The sequence below is a fragment of the Dendrobates tinctorius genome, unplaced genomic scaffold (genome assembly GCF_039654945.1).
Source record: "Dendrobates tinctorius isolate UK_male_01 unplaced genomic scaffold, ASM3965494v1 ptg000063l, whole genome shotgun sequence".
In the NCBI taxonomy this organism is placed as follows: Eukaryota; Metazoa; Chordata; class Amphibia; order Anura; family Dendrobatidae; genus Dendrobates; species Dendrobates tinctorius.
The window spans coordinates 8,083,259-8,108,865 of NW_027361731.1; the positions used below are offsets into that span (position 1 = coordinate 8,083,259).

The following is a 25,607-nucleotide window of genomic DNA, read 5'->3' on the forward strand; positions in this document are numbered from 1 at the left end:
TTCAGTAAAGTCCATTTTTCCCTCATTAATGTCCCCTCTGCACCCCATCTTGTCTGAGAAAGCAGAAATGTAAAGATGTCTGCGTGGTCTGATGGAAGATGCTCCACCCCGGGACATTGCAGGAGGCGACCCTCACTCACGCTCCACCTCATCTTCTAACCCTGCTCCCTATAATAACTACAACCTGTGGAGATTGGAGACGGGTTTTCCTTGATGCCCCAGGAAGTTCCGGTAAAACATTCTTCATTAATCTGCTGCTCGCAGAAATTCTCTCCATCAATAACATTGCTCCGGCCGCTGCATCATCTGGGGTTGTGGCCGCTCTCTAAGATGGAGGCCGCACGGCTCATTCAGCACCAGGATCACCCCTGAATCCAGCGCTCTTGGAATCTCCCGTCTGTAATATCACTAAGATCTTTCCCAGATCTGGAAGGATCCAATCACTTAATGGGGGGAATTGTTCTACTGTTTGCAACGTTCCCTGTTCTTAAAGGAGCAACTCCAGCAGAAAAGCTGAATACAGCACAGCAGAGTCCTGCACACACTGAGGGCCCTGATCATGTGACCCCTGACTCCTCCCCTCCTGTGACCTCATCACAGGTCCTGTGCGCACAGAGCAGCCATATATGTGGAGTGCGGCCCTGCGGGTGGAGGTAGGCGCTGAAGATTACTGGGTGCGGGGGACATTAACTCCTTCAGCACTGAGACTCTTTTGGGGTCTCTGTGTGGTGTGAACAGTGACATAACAGCAGAGGAGTACCTAGGGTTTTGGTTCGGGGGTGAAGCTTCTGAGTGGCCCCTAACCAGGTGACCTTGATGACAACTGGGTGACGCACCGTAATAGTGGATGTAGGAGAACCTCTAAGATGACCGCGCTGTTACTGAAAATAATCTCTATGTAAAGACCAATATTGATGTTACCGCCATATGGTCAGTGGTAGATACCAGTCCTATGGAGCATATAAGAGGTCACAGCACAGTTACCGATAATGACTTACCGCTGACGTTCTTTCTGATGGAATCGTTCACTTTTCCCGTCTTTTCCATTTGGCCCAGACCGATATGACAACTTCTTCCAGCCAGGACTCGGCTGCAGAGAATACAGCACAGACACATTTCACACCTCATATTCCAGCCCCGTCACCATCTATTCCCAACCTGCACAACCTCCTCATCCTGCTGATAACCCAATACTGAGCCGCTGCTGCCGTATGTTTCCCTATTACTGCACCTGATACCCCAATACTGAGCCGCTGCTGCCGTATGTGTCCCTATTACTGCACCTGCTGTGTGACCTCTAAATTCTAAAGCAACCCTCTAGAATATAGTAATGCCGGGTGCAAGTGCTCTACAAATCAGTGCCCATGTTTTGCCCCTAGAAAGTAATAGAGCCCTCTGTGTGCCCCTTTGACAGTCACAGTAACCTGAGTTCCCCTATAACAGTAAGTGCTCACTTTACATTTTATAATGTCCCGAGTCTTCCCCCGTACAGCTCCACTATACACAATATAATGCTCTCTTATGCTCCCCCATAGGTAGACTCTATAGTATAATGCAGCCCCTAATATAATGCACCCCATAGGCAGCCTCTATAGCATAATTCAGCCCCTAATATAATGCACCCCCATAGGCAGCCTCTATAGTATAATGCAGGCCTTAAAGGGAACCTGTCACCCGTTTTGGCCTATATAAGTTATGGCCATCACCTTTTCGAGCTGATATACAGCATTCTATAATGCTGTATATCGGCCACCAACCTGACCTGTAAGAGAAGTTAAAGACCTTTTATTATACTCTCTTGCGGGGCGATCCGGTCCCAGGGATGTCACAGGTCAAAGAGCCCCGGCACCTGCGCACTGCAGTACTTTCCTCTACCCTCAACAGGGCAGATAAGTACACCTGCACAGGAGCGTGATGCCGGGGAGCCTGTGTGGATGACGCAGTGACGCATCATCCACACAAAGCAAGCAGGAGGACGGCGATCATCGGAAGATGGGAGGCGCTGGACCAAGAAGAGCGACACCCCTCGGACTGGACCGCCCCGCTGGTGAGTATACTAAAAGTTGTTTTTCTCCTCTTACAGGCTGATTTGGGGGCAGATATACAGCATTATAGAATGCTGTATATCAGCCCTGAAAGGTGATGGCTGTATCTCTTATCGGCCAAACCGGGTGACAAGTTCCCTTTAATATAATGCACCCCCATAGACAGACTCTATAGTATATTGCAGCCCCTAATATAATGCACCCCTAAAGTCAGTGTAACAACCCTGCCGCATCACTGCTTGGCCTCCCATCCCCCACACACCAACTTAATCACTGCTCCTGGCCATACTGTGATTTCTGTCTGCTGCCGACTCCATGCTGTGTGCCTCTTGCTTCCTGCATACTCTCTGCATGCTTCCTGGCTGTGTGCATAGGGGGGCGGCGCCAGAACTCTCTGGTTCTTATGGAATCAGGGTGTACCTGCCTAATGTGTCCCTGGCCAATTACCAAGAGGCCTCTAGTATTGAAGGCAGCTCCACCCGGTGGTTGCTGCCTGAGCAATGCCTTTACTCAGTTAGTATCTTGCTGCTGAGTTGCCAGGTCCTGTTCTATGTTTCACCTTCTCTGGAGGCTTGTTTCCTAGTCCTGTATCTGTGCCTGTCTGCTCTGCCCTCCAGGAGGCAGAATATCCTGGTCTCTGTGTCCCTGTTCCTAGACTTGCGTTGTATCCGTCCGCCCTCCAGGAGGCAGAATATCCTGGTCCCTGTGCTATTGTTCCTTGCCTTGTCCCATACTTTGTGAATAAGGTCCTGGGAAAGAAAGGAAGAGGGGAAAACAGAGGGAGAGTGCTATCTAAGCGTAGTAGATGAGTCAATTCAGTTTGGTGAGAAAAATACAGCTTAAAACTTGCTCACCTTGTGTGGTTGTGCAAGAAGGCACAACACTGGAAAAAGTTTGCAAACAAGGGTGATCCTTCCACCGGTATGCTGCCCGTCTGTAATAGCATGGAGATAATTTTCCTTTCCCAGAAAGAAGTTTTCCTCCACGTGATATCGCGAATAAAGTAGTTTCAGGGCGCTTCCTTCAGAGGATCTTTAACCAAATTTGAAGCAAGAAGGTTATAAAGCCAAATAACTGAGTATCTCTGATGTTAAATCAGATGGATATTTTATTGGCTAAGTAAAATGCAAAATTTTTTAAAAAACAATAAAAACATTAAAACATTTTTTGTTATAAAAAAAACTCAACACGTTTCGGCTGTGTAGGCCTTCATCAGGTGTCTCATACTTGTCCTCTCTGCCCTTCAGGAGGCAGTATATCGGGGTCTCTTTGTCTTTGTTCCTATACCTTGTCTTGTACCATTACCTTGTCTGAACTCAGTCCTACCTCTGTCTGTCAGTCTTCTTGTCTGTGGCTCCTTTCTCTGCTGTGTCTATACTTGTGTCCTCTCCATCTGCCTGAGCTCCGAACTCTTGCGGCTTTGCCTGGTCTGCACTCTTGTGACTCTGTCTTTGCTCCACACTCTTGTGGCTTTCCTGTGCTCTGTATCCTTGTGGCTCTGCTGGTGCTCCGCACTCCTGCGGTACTGCTTCATTCTGCTTCTGATGCTGCTCAACCTCTTGCTACAAACTGCAGCTCCTTTCCACAGCCTTGCGTTTTTCTCCAGTGTGAACAGCTCCAAACCTGTTCCTGCATAAACCACTCCTTCCTGCCAGTACCTGCACCTCCTGTGTGAACAGGTCGCTACCTATTCCATACACCACTCCTTCCTGCCAGTGTCTCAGCCGTGCCCGCCTGCTAATGTCTCAGCTGTGCCCACCTACCAGTGTCTCAGCCGTGCCCGCCTGCCTAAGTACCAGCCATGCCTCCTGTGATCACCTGCCTGTCTGCCAGTCACACCTGTCCTATTGTCCTGTTCCCCAGTGGGATCAGCAGCCACAGCCAGCACCACCCTGGAGTGGCACCTGGCAGCTACCTACTGCACAACCCTGATCTCATCATCAGAGGCTCTAGTGAAGACCAATGCAGCTGTCCTAGTCATGCCCCTTCCAGGGTAGTGTGGTTTGTGGAACAGTGGGGCCACAAAACCCTCGCTCATGCCAAACTGCCAAGGTGCGAGCGTGACAGGCAGCCTCTATAGCATATTGCAGCCACTAATAGAATGCACCCCCATAGGCAGCCTCTATAGCATAATGTAGCCCTGAAGAAAATTCACCCCATAGACAGCATCTGTAGTATATTGCAGCCCCTAAAATAATGCTGCCCCATAGGTAGACTCTATAGTATAATGTAGCCCTTAATATAATTCACTCCCATAGGCAGCCTCTATAGTATAATTCAGCCCCTAATATAATGCACCCCCATGGGTAGACTCTGTAGTATAATGCAGACCTTAATACAATGCAGCCCCATAGGCAGCCTCTATAGTATAATGCAGCCCCTAATATAATGCACCCCATAGGTAGATTCTATAGTATAATGCAGCCCTTAATATAATGCACCCCATAGGCAGCCTCTATAGTATAATGCACCCCCATAAGGTAGACTTTTTAGATTAATGCAGCCCTGAATATAATGCACCCGCATGGGTAGACTCTATAGTATTATGCAGCCCTTAATATAATGCACTCCCATAGGCAGCCTCTATAACATAATGCAGCCTTTAACCCCTTCCTGACATCCGACGTACTATCCCGTCCACGGTACCCGGGCCCGTATGACCGTGGACGGGATAGTACGTCTACCGCGATCAGCGGCGCCCACGTGGTGAGCGCCGCTGATCGAGGCCGGGTGTCAGCTGATTATCACAGCTGACACCCGGCACTATGTGTCGGGGGCGGTCCGTGACACGTTAACCCCTTGCACACCGTGATCAAACATGATCGCGGTGTACCGGGAGTTAAAGGGAAGCATCGGCAGGGAGGGGGCTCCCTCCGTGCTTCCCTGAGCCCCCCACGGCAGCGCAATGTGCAGCGCTGCTGCGGGGGGCTCCTATCCTCCAGGCCCCCGAATCCAAGATGGCGACGGGGGCCTTCGGGGACCTGAGGAAGCTGGCTCCATCAGTGCCTGCAAAGCGCAGGCAAGAGGAAGTCTGCTTCAATGCCTGTGACAGATAGCTGACATGTCAATTCTTTCTGCGGATTGAAAACCGCAGATAATCCACGCGGAAAATTCCGCACCGTCTGCACTGCGGTTTTTGATTCCCATAGGGAATCATGGTACTGGGGTCCGCAGCAGCCAAAACCGCTGCGGAACCGCAGCAAAATCCGCAGCGTGTGCACACAGCCTTAGGGTTAGGGCTAGGGTTAGGGCTAGGGTTAGGGCTAGGGTTAGGGCTAGGGTTAGGGTTAGGGCTAGGGTTAGGGCTAGGGTTAGGGCTAGGGTTAGGGCTAGGGCTAGGGTTAGGGCTCAGATTAGGGTTAGGGGTGTGTTGGGGTTAGGGTTGGAGTTATAATTGGGGGTTTCCACTGTTTGGGCACATCAGGGGCTCTCCAAATGCAACATGGCGTCTGATCTCAATTCCAGCCAATTCTGAGTTGAAAAAGTCAAATGGTGCTCCTTCCCTTCCAAGCTCTGCCATGCGCCCAAACAGTGTTTTACCCCCACATGTAGGGTATCAGCCTACTCAGGACAAATTGCAAAACAATTTTTGGGGTCCAATTTCTCCTGTTACCCTTAGGAAAATAAAAAATTGGGGGCAAAAATATCATTTTTGTGGAAAAAAATGATTTTTTTATTTTCACGTCCGAGTGTTATAAACTTCTGTGAAGCACTTGGGGGTTCAAAGTGCTCACCACACATCTAGATAAGTTCCGTGGGGGGTCTAGTGTCCAAAATGGGGTCACTTGTGGGGAGTTTCAATAGTTTAGGTACATCAGGGGCTCTCCAAACGCACATGACACCCGCAGACCATTCCATCAAAGTCTGCATTCCAAAACGTCACTGCTTCCCTTCCGAGCCCCGACGTGTGTCCATACAGTAGTTTTCTCCCACATATGGGGTGTCAGCGTACTCAGGCCAAATTGGACAACTACTTTTGGGGTCCAATTTCTCCTGTTACCCTTGGGAAAATGAAAAAATTGGGGACTAATTGATCATGTTTCTGGAAAAAATATGATTTTTTTATTTTCATGCCCTGGCATTATATACTTCTGTGAAGCCCTTGGGGGTTCAAAGTGCTCACCTCACATCTAGGTAAGTTCCTTGGGGGGTCTAGTTTACAAAATGGTGTCATTTGTGGGGGGTTTCCACTGTTTAGGTACATTAGGGGCTCTCCAAAGGCAACATGACACCCGCAGACCATTCCATCAAAGTCTGCATTCCAAAACGTCACTACTTCCCTTCCGAGCCCTGACGTGTGCCCATACAGTAGTTTTCTCCCACATATGGGGTATCAGCATACTCAGGACAAATTGGACAACTTTTGGGGTCCAATTTCTCCTGGTACCCTTGGGAAAATAAAAAAATGGTGACTAAAAGATCATGTTTGTGGAAAAAATACGAATTTTTTATTTTCACGCCCGGGCGTTATAAACTTCTGTGAAGCACTGGGGGGTTCAAAGTGCTCACCACACATCTAGATAAGCTCCTTGGGGGGTCTAGTTTACAAAATGGTGTCATTTGTGGGGGGTTTCCACTGTTTAGGTACATTAGGGGCTCTCCAAAGGCAACATGACACCCGCAGACCATTCCATCAAAGTCTGCATTCCAAAACGTCACTACTTCCCTTCCGAGCCCCGACGTGTGCCCATACAGTAGTTTTCTCCCACATATGGGGTATCAGCATACTCAGGACAAATTGGACAACAACTTTTGGGGTCCAATTTTTCCTGGTACCCTTGGGAAAATAAAAAAATGGTAACTAAAAGATCATGTTTGTGGAAAAAATACGAATTATTTATTTTCACGCCCGGGCATTATAAACTTCTGTGAAGCACTGGGGGGGTCAAAGTGCTCACCACACATCTAGATAAGTTCCTTAGGGGGTCTAGTTTCCAAAATGGTGTCATTTGTGGGGGGTTTCCACTGTTTTGGTACATCAGGAGTTTTCCAAACGCGACATGGTGTCCGATCTCAATTCCAGCCAAAAACGTCAAATGGCGCTGCTTCCCTTCCGAGCTCTGCCATGCGCCCAAATAGTGGTTTACCCCCACATGTGGGGTATCAGCGTACTCAGAACAAATTGCACAATAACTTTTACGGTCCTGTTACCCTTGGAAAAATAAGAATTGAGGGTGAAAAGATCATTTTTGTGGAAAAAATATGATTTTTTAATTGTATGGCTTTATGTTATAAACTTCTGTGAAGCCCATGGGGGTTCAAAGTTCTCACCACACATCTAGATAAGTTCCTTAGGGGGTCTAGTTTCCAAAATGGTGTCATTTGTGGGGGATTTCCACTGTTTTGGTACATCAGGAGTTTTCCAAACGCGACATGGTGTCCGATCTCAATTCCAGCCAAAAACGTCAAATGGCGCTGCTTCCCTTCCGAGCTCTGCCATGCGCCCAAATAGTGGTTTACCCCCACATGTGGGGTATCAGCGTACTCAGGACAAATTGCACAATAACGTTTAGGGTCCTGTTACCCTTGGAAAAATAAGAATTGAGGGTGAAAAGATCATTTTTGTGGAAAAAATATGATTTTTTAATTGTATGGCTGTATGTTATAAACTTCTGTGAAGCCCATGGGGGTTCAAAGTTCTCACCACACATCTAGATAAGTTCCTTAGGGGGTCTAGTTTCCAAAATGGTGTCATTTGTGGGGGGTTTCCACTGTTTTGGTACATCAGGGGTTTTCCAAACGCGACATGGTGTCCGATCTCAATTCCAGCCAAAAACGTCAAATGGCATTGCTTCCCTTCCGAGCTCTGCCATGCGCCCAAATAGTGGTTTACCCCCACATGTGGGGTATCAGCGTACTCAGGACAAATTTCACAATAACTTTTAGGGTCCTGTTACCCTTGGGAAAATAAAAATTGGGGTGAAAAGATCATTTTTGTGGAAAAAATATGATTTTTTAATTGTACCGCTGTACGTTATAAACTTCTGTATAGCCCTTGTGGGTTCAAAGTTCTCACCACATATCTAGATAAGTTCCTTGGGGGGTCTAGTTTCCAAAATGGGGTCACTTGTAGGGGGTTTCCACTGTTTAGGTACATCAGGGACTCTCCAAACGTGACATGGCGTCCGATCTGAATTCCAGCCAATTTTGCATTGAAAAAGTCAAACGGCGCTCCTTCCATTCTGAGCGCTGCCATGCGCCGAAACAGTCGTTCCCCCCCACAAATCAGGTATCAGAGTACTCAGGACAAATTGCACAATAACTTTTGCAGTCCAATTTCTCCTGTTACCCTTGGTAAAATAAAAAAAATTGAACCTGAAGTATTTTTTTTGTGAAAAAAAGTTAGATGTTCATTTCTTTTTAAATATTCAAAAAAATTCCTGTGACGCACCTAATGGGTTAATAAATTTCTTGAATGTGGTTTTGAGCACCTTAAGGGGTTCAGTTTTTAGAATGGTGTCACTTTTGGGTATTTTCTATCATATAGACCCCTCAAAGTGGCTTCAAATGTGATGTGGTCCTAAAAATAAAATGGTGTTGTAAAAATGAGAAATCGCTGGTCAACTTTTAACCCTTATAACTTCCTAACAAAAAAAAATTTTGGTTCCAAAATTGTGCTGATGTAAAGTAAACATGTGGGAAATGTTACTTATCAAGTTTTTTGTGTGCCGTATCTCTGTGATTTAAGGGCATAAAAATTCAAAGTTGGAAAATTGCGAAATTTTCAACATTTTTGCCAAATTTCCATTTTTTTCACAAATAAACGCAAGTTATTTGAATGAAATTTTACCACTAACATGAAGTACAATATGTCACGAGAAAACAATGTCAGAATCACCGGGATCAATGGAAGCGTTCCAGAGTTATGACCTCATAAAGGTACAGTGGTCAGAATTGTAAAAATTGGCCCGGTCATGAACGTGCAAACCACCCTTGGGGGTGAAGGGGTTAATATAATGTACCCCATAGGAAGCCTCTATAACATAATGCAGCCTTTAATATATTACACCTCCATTGGCAGCCTCTATAGTATACTGCAGCCCCTAATATAATGCACCCCCATAGGCAATCTCTATAGCATAATTCAGCATAATAAAAAAAATAAATCCAATGCTCACCTTTTTTCCTGGTTCCTCCGCTGCTCTGAGTGCCCGCACATCTCCGGACAGTGGGCACCAGGTAATGACATCATCGCGACCCCCTGTTAGTGTTGGCATCGGTGATGTCAGACGCTGAGAGGGGGATGATGGGAGAGGGACCGTAACGCTCCTTCTCTCACCAATGCAGTCAACTGTATCGGCTTCTAGCTAATACTGCTGAACGTGTGATGATGGGTGGGGGGGCCCAGTGCTGGCAACGCGCCCCCGCCTGCTCAAGGACCCCATAGCAGCCGGGCAGCAGAGCTGGGAGATCAATTCTCCCTGCCCTGCCGCAGAATGTAACTGTACGGGCGCGCTGTGCACGCCGATACAGTTACAGTACCATAGCTCCTGGTGGGCCCCCTCAGAGTGCGGGGCACGGGGCGTCCACCCCCTCTGCTCCTTCTGGTATCTACTTCATAACAGCTGTGGACAGAATGCGGCTTCGCTGGTTCCCAAGTCCACATTAGATCCATTTAGACAACTGCAGGATGAGAGGACAGAAGCCCCAAGAAGTTCCCACACAATGTGATTATTTCTCTCCTAGCTCCGCTCCAGCACAATAATGTAGATACTAGTGATGAGTGAGCCGCTCTCCACTACTCCATCAAACATCGGGAGCTCGGACAAGCTTGTCATTTTCGATTATCACAGATGATGGAGCGCCATGTTTGAGTTCCCAGCCAATAAACATGCTGGGATTGCCCGCCATATACGGTAAGGCTGTAGTCATGTTGGCTACTGACATTACTGTGACTGTCCGGCCGCATCACGTTATCGGGTTTATGATTTTTATGGAATAAATTCATGGACTTCAGTGCGCTGCTTGACAAATTCATGAATCCAGGTTATGAGAAAGATTAACTGTTTATTTTCCAACGCGTTTCGAAGTGTATACCACTTCTTCCTCAGGGGATGACATACATGAACAGATAGAGCTGTCACAGATTATATACATCCACGATTCAAAAAGTTGGCGCCAATGATCACATGTCATACGGTGCAAAAGTCAAAGTTCAAAGTACACCAAATAAAATATCATATTAATTAATCTTTGTTCATTAAAAAGTATTATTTTTATTAATTCACAGATAAAGAACTCAAGGAAAGCTAAAAAATCAAAAAAAGAAAAAATATATATATATTTAAAAACGAACTCCTGCTGTTGAAAAAAGAGAAAAAAGCACAATCTGCACTCATAGAATCATAGAATCATAGAATCGTAGAGTTGGAAGAGACCTCCTGGGCCATCTGGTCCAACCCCCTGCTCAAAGCAGGATTCGCTAAATCATCCCAGACAGATGTCTGTCCAGCCTCTGTTTGAAGACTTCCATTGAAGGAGAACTCACCACTTCTCGTGGCAGCCTGTTCCACTCGTTGATCACTCCTAACTGTCAAAAAGTTTTTTCTAATATCTAATCTGTGTCTCCTCCCATTCAGTTTCATCCCATTGCTTCTAGTCTTTCCTTGTGCAAATGAGAATAAAGTTGATCCTTCTACAATGTGACAGCCCTTTAGATATTTGTAGACAGCTATTAAGTCTCCTCTTAGTCTTCTCTTTTGCAAACTAAACATTCCCAAATCCTGCAACCTTTCCTCATAAGACAGGGTTTGCAGACCAGTCACCATTCTGGTCGCTCTTTTCTGAACTTGCTCCAGTTTGTTGATTTCTTTTTTAACCCCTTCACTACCAAGGGTGGATTGCACGTTAACTCCCGGGCCAATTTTTACAATTCTGACCACTGTACCTTTATGAGGTCATAACTCTGGAACGCTTTCATGGATCCCGGTGATTCTGACATTGTTTTCTCGTGACATATTGTACTTCATGGTAGTGGTAAAATTGCATTCAAATAACTTGCGTTTATTTGTGAAAAAAACGGAAATTTGGCGAAAATTTTGAAAATTTTGCAATTTTCCAACTTTGAATTTTTATGCCCTTAAATCACAGCGATACAGCACACAAAAAACTTAATACATAACATTTCCCACATGTTTACTTTACATCAGCACAATTTTGGAACCAACATTTTTTTTTGTTAGGAAGTTATAAGGGTTAAAAATTGACCAGCGATTTCTCATTTTTGCAACACCATTTTATTTTTAGGGACCACTTCACATTTGAAGCCACTTTGAGGGGTCTATATGATAGAAAATACCCAAAAGTGACACCATTCTAAAAACTGCACCCCTTAAGGTGCTTAAAACCACATTCAAGAAGTTTATTAACCCTTTAGGTGCGTCACAGGAATTTTTTGAATATTAAAAAAAAATGAACATTTAACTTTTTTTCACAAAAAAAATACTTCAGGTTCAATTTTCTTTATTTTACCAAGGGTAACAGGAGAAATTGGACTGCAAAAGTTATTGTGCAATTTGTCCTGAGTACGCTGATACCTGATATGTGGGGGGGAACCACTGTTTCGGCGCATGGCAGACCTCAGTAGGGAAGGAGCGCTGTTTGACTTTTTCAATGCAAAATTGGCTGGAATTCAGATCGGACGCCATGTCGCGTTTGGAGAGCCCCTGATGTACCTAAACAGTGGAAATCCCCCAAGTGACCCCATTTTGGAAACTAGACCCCCCAAGGAACTTATCTAGATATGTGGTGAGCACTTTGAACCCCCCAGTGCTTCACTGAAGTTTATAACGTCCGGGCGTGAAAATAAAAAAATCGTATTTTTTCCACAAACATGATCTTTTAGTCCCCATTTTTTTATTTTCCCAAGGGTACCAGGAGAAATTGGACCCCAAAAGTTGTTGTCCAATTTGTCCTGAGTACGCTGATACCTCATATGTGGGAGAAAACTACTGTATGGGCACACGTCGGGGCTCGGAAGGGAAGTAGTGACGTTTTGGAATGCAGACTTTGATGGATTGGTCTGCGGGTGTCATATGCGTTTGGAGAGCCCCTGATGTACCTAAACAGTGGAAACCCCCCACAAGTGACCACATTTTGGAAACTAGACCCCCTAATGAACTTATCTAGATGTGTGGTGAGCACTTTGAACCCCCCAGTGCTTCACAGAAGTTTATAACGACTGGGCGTGAAAATAAAAATATTGTATTTTTTCAACAAACATCATCTTTTAGTCCCCATTTTTTTTATTTTCCCAAGGGTAACAGGAGAAATTGGACCCCAAAAATTGTTGTCCAATTTGTCCTGAGTACGCTGATACCTCATATGTGGGAGAAAACTACTGTATGGGCACACGTCGGGGCTCGGAAGGGAAGTAGTGACGTTTTGGAATGCAGACTTTGATGGATTGGTATGCGGGTGTCATGTGCGTTTGGAGAGCCCCTGATGTACCTAAACTATTGAAACTCCCCACAAGTGACCCCATTTTGGAAACTAGACCCCCCAAAGAGCTTATCTAGATGTGTGGAGAGCACTTTGAACCCCCAAGTGCTTCACAGAAGTTTATAACGCCTGGGCGTGAAAATAAAAAAAACATTTTTTTCCGCAAAATTATATTTTTGCCCCCAATTTTTTATTTTCCTAAGGGTAACAGGAGAAATTGGACCCCAAAAGTTGTTTTGTAATTTGTCCTGAGTAGGCTGATACCCTACATGTGGGGGTAAAACACTGTTTGGGCACATGGCAGAGCTTGGAAGGGAAGGAGCACCATTTGACTTTTTCAACGCAGAATTGGCTGGAATTGAGATCAGACGCCATGTTGCCTTTGAAGAGCACCTGATGTGCCCAAACAGTGGAAACCCCAAATTATAACTCCAACCCTAACCTCAACACACCCCTAACCCTAATCTGAGCCCTAGCCCTAACCCTAGCCCTAGCCCTAACCCTAGCCCTAGCCCTAACCCTAGCCCTAACCCTAGCCCTAGCCCTAACCCTAACCCTAGCCCTAATCCTAACCCTACCCTAACCCTAACCCTAGCGGGAAAATGGAAATAAATACATTTTCTTTTAGTTTTATTATTTTTCCCTAACTAAGGGGGTGATAACGGGGGGTTTGATTTACGATTTATGGCGGTTTTTATGTTTGGCGGCTGTCGCACGCTAAAAGACGCTTTTTATTGTAAAAATAGTTTTTGCATCACCACATATTGTGAGCTATAATTTTTCCGTATTTTGACCCACCGAATCATGTGAGGTCTTATTTTTTGCGGGACGAGTTGACGTTTTTATTGGTACCATTTTCGGGCATGTGACATTTTTTGATCGCTTTTTATTCCGATTTTTGGGGCGCAGAATGAACAAAAACCAGCGTTTCATGAATTTCTTTTGGGGGGTGCGTTTACACCGTTCCGCGTGCGGTAAAATTGATAAAGTGGTTTTATTCTTCGGGTCAGTACGGTTACAGCGATACCTCATTTAGGTCGTTTTTTTATGTTTTGTCGGTTTTTTGCAATGAAAACAATTATATATAAAAAATAATTATTTTTGTATCGCTTTATTCTGCGAGCTATAACTTTTTTATTTTTTTGCGGATGATGCTGTATGGCAGCTCGTTTTTTGCGGGACAAGATGACGTTTTCAGCGGTACCATGGATATTTATATGCGTCTTTTTGATTGCGCGTTATTGCACTTTTTGTTCGGTGGTATGATAATAAATCATTATTTTTTGCTTCGTTTTTTATTTTTATTTTTTAAGGGGATCACTAAAGGGGTTAACTAATGGGACAGTTTTATAGGGCAGGTCATTACGGACACGGCGATACCAAATATGTGTACTTTTATTGTTTTTGTTTTTTTTTATTTTGAAAAAATGGATTTATTGGGGAATATTTTTTTTTTTTTTTACTAATTTATTTAGCGATTTTTTGTAATTATTTTTAACACTTTTTTTTTTTTTTTTTTACTTTATTACCTTGTCCCAGGTGGGACATCACTGTCCTGTGACAGATCGCTGATCTGTCACATCACAGATCACTGTGACAGATCAGCGATCTGACACAGGCACTGCTGCAGACTTCCTCATGCCTGCGCTTTGCAGGCACTGAGGAAGCCAGCTTCCTCAGGCCCTCGAAGGCCCCCGTCGCCATCTTGGATTCGGGGACCTGGAGGAAAGGAGCCCCCCGCAGCAGCGCTGCACATTGCGCTGCCGTGGGGGGCTCAGGGAAGCACGGAGGGAGCCCCCTCCCTGCCGATGCTTCCCTTTAACCCCCGGTACACCGCGATCATGTTTGATCGCGGTGTGCAAGGGGTTAACGTGTCGGGGCGGTCCGTGACCGCCCCTGACACATTGTGCCGGGTGTCAGCTATGATAATTAGCTGACACTCGGCCGCGATCAGCGGCGCTCACCACGTGGGCGCCGCTGATCGCGATGACGTAATATTCCGTCCATGGTAATTAGGTCCATGGTCACATGGACGGAATATTACGTCAATTGTAGGTAAGGGGTTAAAATGTGGTGCCCAAAACTGGACACATTATTCCAGATGAGATCTGACCAAAGAGGAGTAGAGGGAAATAATGACTTCACGTGATCTAGACTGTATGCTTCTGTTAATACATCCTAGAATTGCATTTGCCTTTTTTGCTGCTGCATCACATTGTTGACTCATATTCAGTCTGTGATCTATTAGTATACCCAAGTCTTTTTCACATGTGCTGTCACTTAGCCCTATTCCTCCCATTCTATATATGCTTTTTCATTTTTATTGCCCAGATGTAGTACTTTGCATTTCTCCCTGTTAAAAAACATTCTGTTAGTTGCTGCCCACTTCTCCAGTTTATTTAAATCTTTTTGAATCCTCTCTCTCTCTTCTCTAGTATTAGCTATCCCTCCTAGCTTTGTGTCATCAGCAAATTTAATCAGTTTACCCTCAATTCCTTCATCTAAATCGTTGATAAAGATGTTGAACAATACAGGGCCCAGGACAGAGCCCTGTGGTACCCCACTTGAGACATTCTTCCAACTGGATGTGCAGCCATTTACGACCACTCTTTGGGTCCGATCACTAAGCCAGTTATGAATCCACCTAACAGTTGCCTTGTCCATTCCATACTTAGTCATTTTTTCAATGTGGATTGTATGAGAGACTTTGTCAAATGCTTTGCTGAAGTCAAGATATACTATATCTACAGCATTTCCTTGATCCACCCAATCAGTGATACCGTCATAGAAGGAAATTAAGTTAGTCTGACATGACTTATTAGTTACAAACCCATGCTGACTCTGTTTAATCACTTCATTCTTATCCAGGTATTGACATACATGTTGTTTAATAATTTGTTCAAAGATCTTTCCTGGTATAGAAGCCACTACACCAAAGTCAGACCATGTCTGAAGAGAAGAACAAAAAGAAGAACGGTTGTTGAAAAATGTGTATAAAAAATGAATAAAAATGATTAAAAAACGGGGGAAATTTTTTTTAAAAAATATATTAAAAAAAGTATGTTTATATATATATATATATATATATATATATATATAATTTACATGATAATAAAAAGACCTTTTATAATGAAAATGTGTGTCAATGGATTACTGCCGGGATATATCCATTCACAATTTATTCGCTCATATATCAAGTCGTCAGTGGCAGCCGAACAAAGAAGCAGACTACAGGAAATTCCAGCGCCTCCCGGAGAAACCAGCATTGCCTCCATTCACAAATTACTTGCTCGTGTATCAAGTAGTCAGTGGCAGCTGACCAGAGACACAGACTACAGAAAATTCAACCAGAGCTTCCCGAAGAGACCAGCATCGCCTCCCGTACAACTTCATTGCAAGAGGTAAAAAAGGAAACTCACTTGTAATTCAATAACATTAACACCTTTTGAGAACTTGTAATAAAATCAATAATCACAACACAAAAAATTTGGCAAATATACACAAAGTGATATCAAGATTGGGTTCCAACATGTTACCAGAATAAAAAGTCGCACATAAAAGATTACATTAAAAAATGATGAAAATTAATTTATAAAAAATGTGAATACATAGTAAAAAATTATTCAGAACGAAAATGAATGAATGAATTCACCCTATTTTAAAGAAAAACTTCCGTAATTTCGTTCAATCCATTGGGTTAAAGAGTACTTAACCTAAATCATTTTCTAACACATTTTTTATAAATTAATTTTCATCATTTTTTAATGTAATCTTTTATGTGTGACTTTTTATTCTGGTAACATGTTGGAACCCAATCTTGATATCACTTTGTGTATATTTGCCATATTTTTTGTGTTGTGATTATTGATTTTATTACAAATTCTCCAAAGTTGTTAATGTTATTGAATTACAAGTGAGTGCCCCCTTTTTTTCCTCTTGCAATGAAGATATACGGGAGGCGATCCTGGTCTCTTCGGGAAGCTCTGGTTGAACTTTCTGTAGTCTGTGTCTCTGGTCAGCTGCCACTGACTGCTTGATATACGAGCAAGTAAATTGTGAATGGAGGCAACGCTGGTTTCTCCGGGAGGCGCTGGAATTTCCTGTAGTCTGCTTCTTTGTTCCGCTGCCACTGACGATTTGATATATGAGCGAGTAAATTGTGAATGGATATATCCCGGCAGTAATCCATTGGCACACATTTTCATTATAAAAGGTCTTTTTATTATCATGTAAATTTTATATATATATATATATACAGTGGGGCAAAAAAGTATTTAGTCAGTCAGCAATAGTGCAAGTTCCACCACTTAAAAAGATGAGAGGCGTCTGTAATTTATATCATAGGTAGACCTCAACTATGGGAGACAAACTGAGAAAAAAATCCAGAAAATCACATTGTCTGTTTTTTTTTCATTTTATTTGCATATTATGGTGGAAAATAAGTATTTGGTCAGAAACAAGCAATCAAGATTTCTGGCTCTCACAGACCTGTAACTTCTTCTTTAAGAGTCTCCTCTTTCCTCCACTCATTACCTGTAGTAATGGCACCTGTTTAAACTTGTTATCAGTATAAAAAGACACCTGTGCACACCCTCAAACAGTCTGACTCCAAACTCCACTATGGTGAAGACCAAAGAGCTGTCAAAGGACACCAGAAACAAAATTGTAGCCCTGCACCAGGCTGGGAAGACTGAATCTGCAATAGCCAACCAGTTTGGAGTGAAGAAATCAACTGTGGGAGCAATAATTAAAAAATGGAAGACATACAAGACCACTGATAATCTCCTTCGATCTGGTGCTCCACGCAAAATCCCACCCCGTGGGGTCAGAATGATCACAAGAACGGTGAGCAAAAATCCCAGAAACACGTGGGGGGACCTAGTGAATGAACTGCAGAGAGCTGGGACCAATGTAACAAGGCCTACCATAAGTAACACACTATGCCACCATGGACTCAGATCCTGCAGTGCCAGACGTGTCCCACTGCTTAAGCCTGTACATGTCCGGGCCCGTCTGAAGTTTGCTAGAGAGCATTTGGATGATCCAGAGGAGTTTTGGGAGAATGTCCTATGGTCTGATGAAACCAAACTGGAACTGTTTGGTAGAAACACAACTTGTCGTGTTTGGAGGAAAAAGAATACTGAGTTGCATCCATCAAACGCCATACCTACTGTAAAGCATGGTGGTGGAAACATCATGCTTTGGGGCTGTTTCTCTGCAAAGGGGCCAGGACGACTGATCCGGGTACATGAAAGAATGAATGGGGCCATGTATCGTGAGATTTTGAGTGCAAACCTCCTTCCATCAGCAAGGGCATTGAAGATGAAACGTGGCTGGGTCTTTCAACATGACAATGATCCAAAGCACACCGCCAGGGCAACGAAGGAGTGGCTTCGTAAGAAGCATTTCAAGGTCCTGGAGTGGCCTAGCCAGTCTCCAGTTCTCAACCCTATAGAAAACCTTTGGAGGGAGTTGAAAGTCAGTGTTGCCAAGCGAAAAGCCAAAAACATCACTGCTCTAGAGGAGATCTGCATGGAGGAATGGGCCAACATACCAACAACAGTGTGTGGCAACCTTGTGAAGACTTACAGAAAACGTTTGACCTCTGTCATTGCCAACAAAGGATATATCACAAAGTATTGAGATGAAATTTTGTTTCTGACCAAATACTTATTTTCCACCATAATATGCAAATAAAATGAAAAAAAAAACAGACAATGTGATTTTCTGGATTTTTTTTCTCAGTTTGTCTCCCATAGTTGAGGTCTACCTATGATGTAAATTACAGACGCCTCTCATCTTTTTAAGTGGTGGAACTTGCACTATTGCTGACTGACTAAATACTTTTTTGCCCCACTGTATAAACATCCTTTTTTTAACATATTTTTAAAAACAATTTTCCCCCGTTTTTTAGTCATTTTTATTCATTTTTTATACACATTTTTTAACAACCGTTCTTCTTTTTCTTCTTCTCTTCAGACATTATCTGACTATGGTGTAGTGGCTTGAGTGCAGATTCTGCTTTTTTTTTTTCTCTTTTTTTCAACAGCAGGAGTTCGTTTTTAAATATATATATATTTTTTCTTTTTTTGATTTTTTTAGCTTTTCTTGAGTTCTTTATCTGTGAATTAATAAAAATAATACTTTTTAATGAACAAAGATTAATTAATATGACATTTTATTTGGTGTACTTTGAACTTTGAGTTTTGTACCGTATGACGTGATCATTGGCGCCAACTTTTTGAATCGTGGATGTATATAATCTGTGACAGCTCTATCTGTTCATGTATGTCATCCCCTGAGGAAGAAGCGGTATACACTTTGAAACGCGTTGGGAAATAAACAGTTAATCTTTCTCATAACCTGGATTCGTGAATTTGTCAAGCAGCGCACTGAAGTCCATGAATTTATTCCATAAAAATCTGAAGTTCTGGCGGTCACGGAGTTGACCTTTGGACGTGCAGCAAGCTGACTACGGATCTTATATGCCTGAACCTCTCCTGGAAAGGGTGAGTGAATTTTTATTTATTCTTCTAATATTAACCCGGATAAGACCCTATTGCACTTTTGTTGTTCCTAGTTTATTTGTTATCGGGTTTATAGAAGACCCAGTGACGCTCGGCACACCGTCCTCAGGAGGCAGCTCAGGGAGAGTTGTTATAGGAGGGAGAGCTTAGATAATTGTTCGCCCCCTAAATATTATAAAGTTGTATCCTTTAGTGTCTTTCATGTGGCCCTAGGGTGTATTCAACCCCGAAGCCTGTTTTCACCTTCCTGACCAGGCCAATTTCTTCATTTGTGAGCACTGTCACTTTATGAAGTCATAACTCTGGACACTTCAATAGATCCCACTGATTCTGAGGTTGTTTTCTTCATGACATGTTTGGGCTTCATGATAGCCTTAAAATTTCTTCCATATGACTTTTATTTGTGAAAAAATTGGTAATGTGTCAAAAAGTTTGAAAACTTTGCAATTTTCGAACGTTGAATTATTGAGCCTTTAAATCAGAGAGATATATCACACAAAACAGTTAATAATTAACATTTCCCACATGTCTTCTTTACATCAGCATAATTTTGGAAACATTTGTTTTTTGTATGGAAGTTAAGGTAAGTTCACACTGGGCGTTTTTTTTATTGCTTTTTTATGCTAATTTTCGGCTGCTTTTTACAGTACCAGCAAAGCCTATGAGATTTCAGAAATCTCATGCACACACAATGTTTTTTTGTGCCATTAGGATTTTGTGCTTTGCTGCGTTTTTTGGATATAGAGAATGTCACTTGCAGCGTTTTTCACCCATTGACTTGAATGGGTGTCGAAAAAACGCTGCAAAAACGCAGGTATCATTATTTGCAGCATTTTTCCTGCAGAAAAGTCATGGACATTAGCATGGGCAAAGAGGCATAAAAAACGCACCAAAAGCGCACCAAATCTGCATAAAAAATGTACCTAAACCTCCGTTTTTGCCGCACTTTTTTGCTGCCAAGAATATCAGGTTTTGTTGCAGAAAAAAGCAGCAAAAACGCCCAGTGTGAACTTACCCTAAGGGTTAAAAGTTGACCGGCGATTTCTCATTTTTACAACAATTTTTTAAAACAATTTTTTAACGACCAGCTCACATTTGAAGAGACTTTGAGGGGTCTATCTGACAGAAAATACCCAAAAGTGAAACCATTCTAAAACCTGCTCCCCTGAAGGTGCTCAAAACCACAATCAAGAAGTTTATTAACCAAAGTGCTTCACAAGAACCGAAGAAACGTGGAAGGCGTTTAAATTTAAATTTCTAGTCACAAAAATGAACTTTTAGCACCATTTTTTTTATTTTCACAAGGGTAACAGGAGAAAATGGACCACAGAAGTTGTGCAATTTCTCCTGAGTATGATGATGCTCCATATGTGGGGGAAAACCACTGTTTGGATGCATGGCAGGGCTCAGAAAGGTAGGAACATGGTTTGAATTTTAGAGTACAAAATTGGATGGGATTGAGAGTGGACGCCATGTCGCATTTGAAAAGTCCCTGATGTGCCTAAACAAAAATCCCCCATAATTGACCCCATTTTGGAAACTAGACCCCTCAAGGAACTTATCTAGATGTGTGGTGAGCACTTTCAACCCCCAAGTCCTTCACAGAAGTTTATAACGTAGAGCAATAAAAATAAAAAAAATCACATTTTTTTCCACATAAATGATCTTTTAGCTCTGATTTTTTTTTTATTTTCACAAGGGTAATAGGAGAAAATAGACCACAAAAGTTGTGCAATTTCTCCTGAGTATGTCAATACCCCTATGAGGAGGAAAACCATTGTTTGGACGCAAGGCAGGGCTAGGAAGGGAAGGTGTGATGTTTTGGAATTCAGACTTTGATGGAATGGTCTGCAGGCGTCATGTCGCACTTGAAGAGCCCCTGATGTGCCTAAACAGTGGCAATACTCCATAAGCGACCCCATTTTGGAGACTACACCCCTCAAGGAATTTTTTATCTAGAGGCATAGTTTTATAGTAGTGATTATAATGTTTTTAGTTTTACTAGTGCATGTGATAATAATGTGATTATAATGTGATGTTATGTGTAAGATGTGTATGTGTGGAGTACATCACATTATAAAAGTGTGTTGTGTCAACAGGGTAAAAACTAATTTTATTAATTTGTGGACATATGGTATGCTTTGAAGCAATCCTGTCATGGTTTGCCTGGGATGCTTAGGTCTGAAGCTGCTGGGGTTAATCTTGGGAGCTTCCCTTTGGTTTCAGCGAGGCTTTTTATAGCCTCTTTGTGGATCTAGGTGTCGTCGGTTATAATTTTGCCCTCGGCTCAGTACGTCGAACCCCATGTGTCAGTGCCTTTGTGCATGAGTCCTCTTCTTTATGTTTGATTTTGACCTGGTTTGTTCCCCATTGTGATTTTGCCTACTGATTCTGTACCTCATCTGCTTCTCTGGTTTCTGATTTCGGATGTGTCCTAGGGCTTTTCTACTTGTCTTCTGAATCGGTACTTCCTCATCTGACCAGGCTTCCCTGACCCCGGCTTGCTTTGACTATACTTCCCTTGTGCCCTTCCCTCTCTGTTTTCCCATAATTACCGTTACCCACCTCGGGTATTTGCTGTGCGCTCCACTGTCTTCTCTGGCAGAGTTGCGCTAGGCCCCGCCACCTTCCCTCGTGACCAGCGGTCACATGATCACAGGTCCTGTTCCTGCATTCTACTTTCTCTCCCAGCTTCTCTGCCTGCACCGCGGCACCACAGTTGCTGCCCTCAGTTCTTGGACAGCGTGGGAGTTGTCATCTGTCCTGAGGCATTTGTGACTCTGACCTCCCTCAGCTTGTACCGCTCAGACCCCTGGTGAGTGTTCGCCCGGCAGGTCCTGATAAATCCTGAATTCAAGGACCAGGTATCTTAGGGCAGGTTTCACATTGGTAAGTTGTGTCATTTCGGATTCCCCTCTGTTTTTGTGATCTTCCTTTCTTTGCAGTTTGAGGAACCAGTCCTGTAAAATGTTGATCTGGGACAATACGGGCACTATCAGTTTCAGAAGTACTGAACCTCACCTTCCTGAGTGCCAAACGTTATTGCCTTGATGACTACATCCTGAGACTGAAGGAAGGTCCCCGTATTGCCGGCAGATCAGAACAGCACAAAAACATTGTACGGTGTCATCTATACAATGCGCACAGCTAATTTTTTGTACTATACTTTAGCTTTTTGCATGGCATTGTAGGGTTTGAGGACCTGATCTGAGAGATCTATACCCTCCTTGTACTGATTGTAATCCAAGTTACAATCTGGCTTGTGTTGTGGTACCACGAACAGTGACAAGGGAGCTGTTGTCACAGTGTATGGTGGTGAAGATAAGGACATCCCTTTTGTTGGGCTATCCCCTGTACTGCTAGTTGAGAAAGTCTATCAGGAGCAGGGAGATAAGGGCTGGAAGAAGTTGTGTTACAGAGATTAATCTCCCTCAGCAAACCCTCCTCCATTACACTGTGCTAGAAGGAATGCTGTAGACTGCTGTGCCTTTGTAAAGAGTCTTGATCTGTGCTGAACTGTGCTATCAAAAGAGACTGGTGGTCAATGTGCCTCTAAGAAGCAGCTGTACTGTTTATAAAGCCTGTGCTTAAAAGACTTTGAATTGTACTGAATGTGCTGTGACATAAAACTACATTGTTCATGAGGACTCTATTGTTTCTGTTTCAGCAAGTGGATACATCTTGTGCCTGAGGAAGCTGCAGTACATGGTCGCCCTGAGTAACAGGTCCCCCAGAGTTTCAAAGAATTCATGAGACCTGTCCCGCCCCTATCTGAACCTAGCGGTGTGCTCGTAACATTGATGGCACGTACGGGGACTCCCTGAGGAAGCAAACGTGTGAAACGCGCGTTGGAGTGCGAGGTCACAGCGTCTACAAACACAGCATGAATCCAGGTCGGTTATATTAATCTTTGTTTATCATGACTTAGATTTACTTTATATTATTATTATGATTTAGATTTACTTTATATTAAAAATGACTATGCACTTTATGGATTTACTAATAATTAGAATATGGTGATACTTGGTCTATTATTAGCATAATATATTAGCAACAGTTTGCACATGAGCACTGGAACTTTATTATATATGGTTATATCAACTATTTTTAGATTATTGGAGATATTATATGGCCTGGTCATGGTTACTATACTTTGATAGTGTATGTTGACCTGTTTCCTCTAATATGCTTTTTTAAAAAAACCTGTTTTTATATGAATCTTTTTTTGGTGTCTCTAATCAATAAAAATTGTCTAATTGAACAACACTTTGGTAAATTTTGGTTTTTAAGTAGTCTATTTTTGGTATATGATTCTAGTGTGTCTACTTAATAAATTATGATTTAGTTTTTTTAGGGTGAATACAACTGTTCTCCTTTATATGGAATAAATATTATTATTATTATTTGTATAGCACCATGAATTCCATGATGTTGTATATGAGAAGGGGTTACAAAGTTATAGATATCGTTTACAGTAAACAAATTTACGATGATAGACTGGTCCAGAGGCGAGAAGACCCTGTCCTTGTGGACTTACATTATATGGGATAATGGGGAAGAGACAGAAGGTCGGGGGTGCAGCAGCTCTTGTGGTGGTGAGGCGACAGCTCGGGTGGTGGTGAGGCGGCAGAATGGTTACTGCAGGCTGTAAGATTTCCTGAAAAGATGGGTTTTCAGGTTCTGTCTGAAGGATCCGAGGGTGGTGGAATCGGATGTGTTGAGGCGTCGAATTCCAGAAGATGGGGGATATTCGGGAGCAATCTTGGAGGCGATTGTGTGAGTAACGAATAAGTGTGGAGGAGAGTAGGAGGGCTTGGGAGGATTGAAGATTACGTGAGGGAAGATATTGGTAGATTAGTTCAGAAATATAGGGAGGGGACAGGTTGTGGATGGCTTTGTAGGTCAGTGTTAGTAGTTTGAACTGGATTTGTTGGGGAATTGAGAGCCAGTGGAGGGATTTGCAGAGGAGGAATAGCAAGGAGAGAGGTGGATTAGTCTGGCAGCAGAGTTGAGGACAGACTGGAGTGGTGCAAGAGAGTTAATGGGGAGGCCATAGAGGAGGGTGTTGCAGTAATCAAGGCTGGAGATGAAGGCATATACAGGACTTTTAGTAGATTGAGAGTTGAGTTGGAGGCGACAGGAGGTGTCAAGAGTTTGGACTTGCGGTTTGAAGGACAGGGCAGAGTTGAGAGTTACTCCAAGGCAGCCGATTTCAGGTGCGGGAGAGAGTGTGATGCCACTTACCAAAATAGATAGGTCGGGTAGGGGAGATACGCGAGATGGAGAAAAGATGAGGAGTTTGGTTTTGTCTACATTGAGTTTTAGGAAGCGAGAGGTGAAGAAGGATGATATGACTGATGAATACTCCGGGACTATGGGCAGCAGAAATGGGACATCTGGGCCAGAGAGTTAGATATGAGTGTCTTCCACATACAGGTGGTACTGGAATCCATGGGAATTTATGAGTTGTCCTAGTCCAGGGGTATAGATGGAAAAAAATAGGGGCCCCAGGACAGAGCCTTGACTGTCTCCAACAGAGAGAGGGCGGGATGAGGAGGTAGTGTGGGAGTTGGAAACCCTAAATGTGCGGTCAGAAAGGCAATCCAGGACACGAAAAAGTCTTTGATGCCAAGGGAAGAAATTATCTGTAGCAGTAGGCAGTGGTCGACTGTGTCGAAGGCAGAACACAGGTCGAGAAGGAGGAGGATGGAGAACTGTCTGTTAGCTTTGGCTATAAATCATTAGTAATTTTGGTCAGGCCAGTTTCAGTGGAGTGGTGGGGGCGGAAGCCAGATTGAAGTTTGTCAAGGAGAGAGTTAGATGAGAGGTTGGAGGAAAGTCGAGCACGGACATGCTGTTCAAGGAGTTTGGAAGCAAATGGAAGCAGTGATATATGGGGTGATAGCTGAGCAGAGCAGTTGGGTGAAGGTTAGTTTTTTTTGAGGATGGGTGTGACGATGGCATGTTTGAAGGCAGAGGGGAAGGTACCAGGAGATAGCGATAGGTTGAAGAGATGGGTTAAGGCTGGAATGAGCGTGTTAGTGAGGTTGTGGAGCAGGTGGGAAGGGATGGGGTCAAGTGCACAGGTGGTGAGATGTGACTTGGAAAGGAGGTGACTAAGCTCTCCTTCAGTGATGTTGAAGAGGGAGGTTATTAGGGAAGGGCAGAGGTCTGGTATATGGAGTGGTTGGGGTAGTGGAACAATAAATGTTTGCCTTGTTTGGTCGATCTTATTTTTGAAGTAGGTGGCAAAGTCCTCGGCAGAGATGAGCGGAGTTGGAGGTGGCAGTGGTGGACGGAGGAGAGAGTTGAATGTGCTGAACAGTTGTTTTGGTTTGTAGGATAATGAAAATACAAGGTTTGTTAAATAGGCCTGTTTAGCGGAGGTGAAGGCTAATTTGAAGGCAAGTATAGCTTGTTTGAAAGTAGTGACGTCATCTGGCAGGCATGTATTCTTCCAATGCCACTCCTCGACCCTGGATGCTTGTGGAATGTTTTTGGTGAGATTGTTGTGCCAGGGTTGCTTTTTGGTTTGTCTCACTTTGCCATGCATGAGAGGGGCGACTGAGTCTATAGCTAATGTGAGGTTGTCGTT

General features: G+C 43.4%; 1 protein-coding gene across 1 annotated transcript in view; it reads left to right on the forward strand.

Annotated features, from left to right (window-relative positions):
• The first annotated feature begins 549 nt into the window (after positions 1-549).
• LOC141094221 (uncharacterized) overlaps positions 550-25,607 on the forward strand; it is a 323,197-nt gene continuing 298,139 nt past the window's right edge. The window contains exon 1 of the mRNA XM_073580021.1: positions 550-653. Coding sequence (XP_073436122.1) covers positions 627-653 — 27 coding nt within the window. The 5' untranslated portion in view covers positions 550-626. The remainder of the gene's footprint in view (positions 654-25,607) is intronic.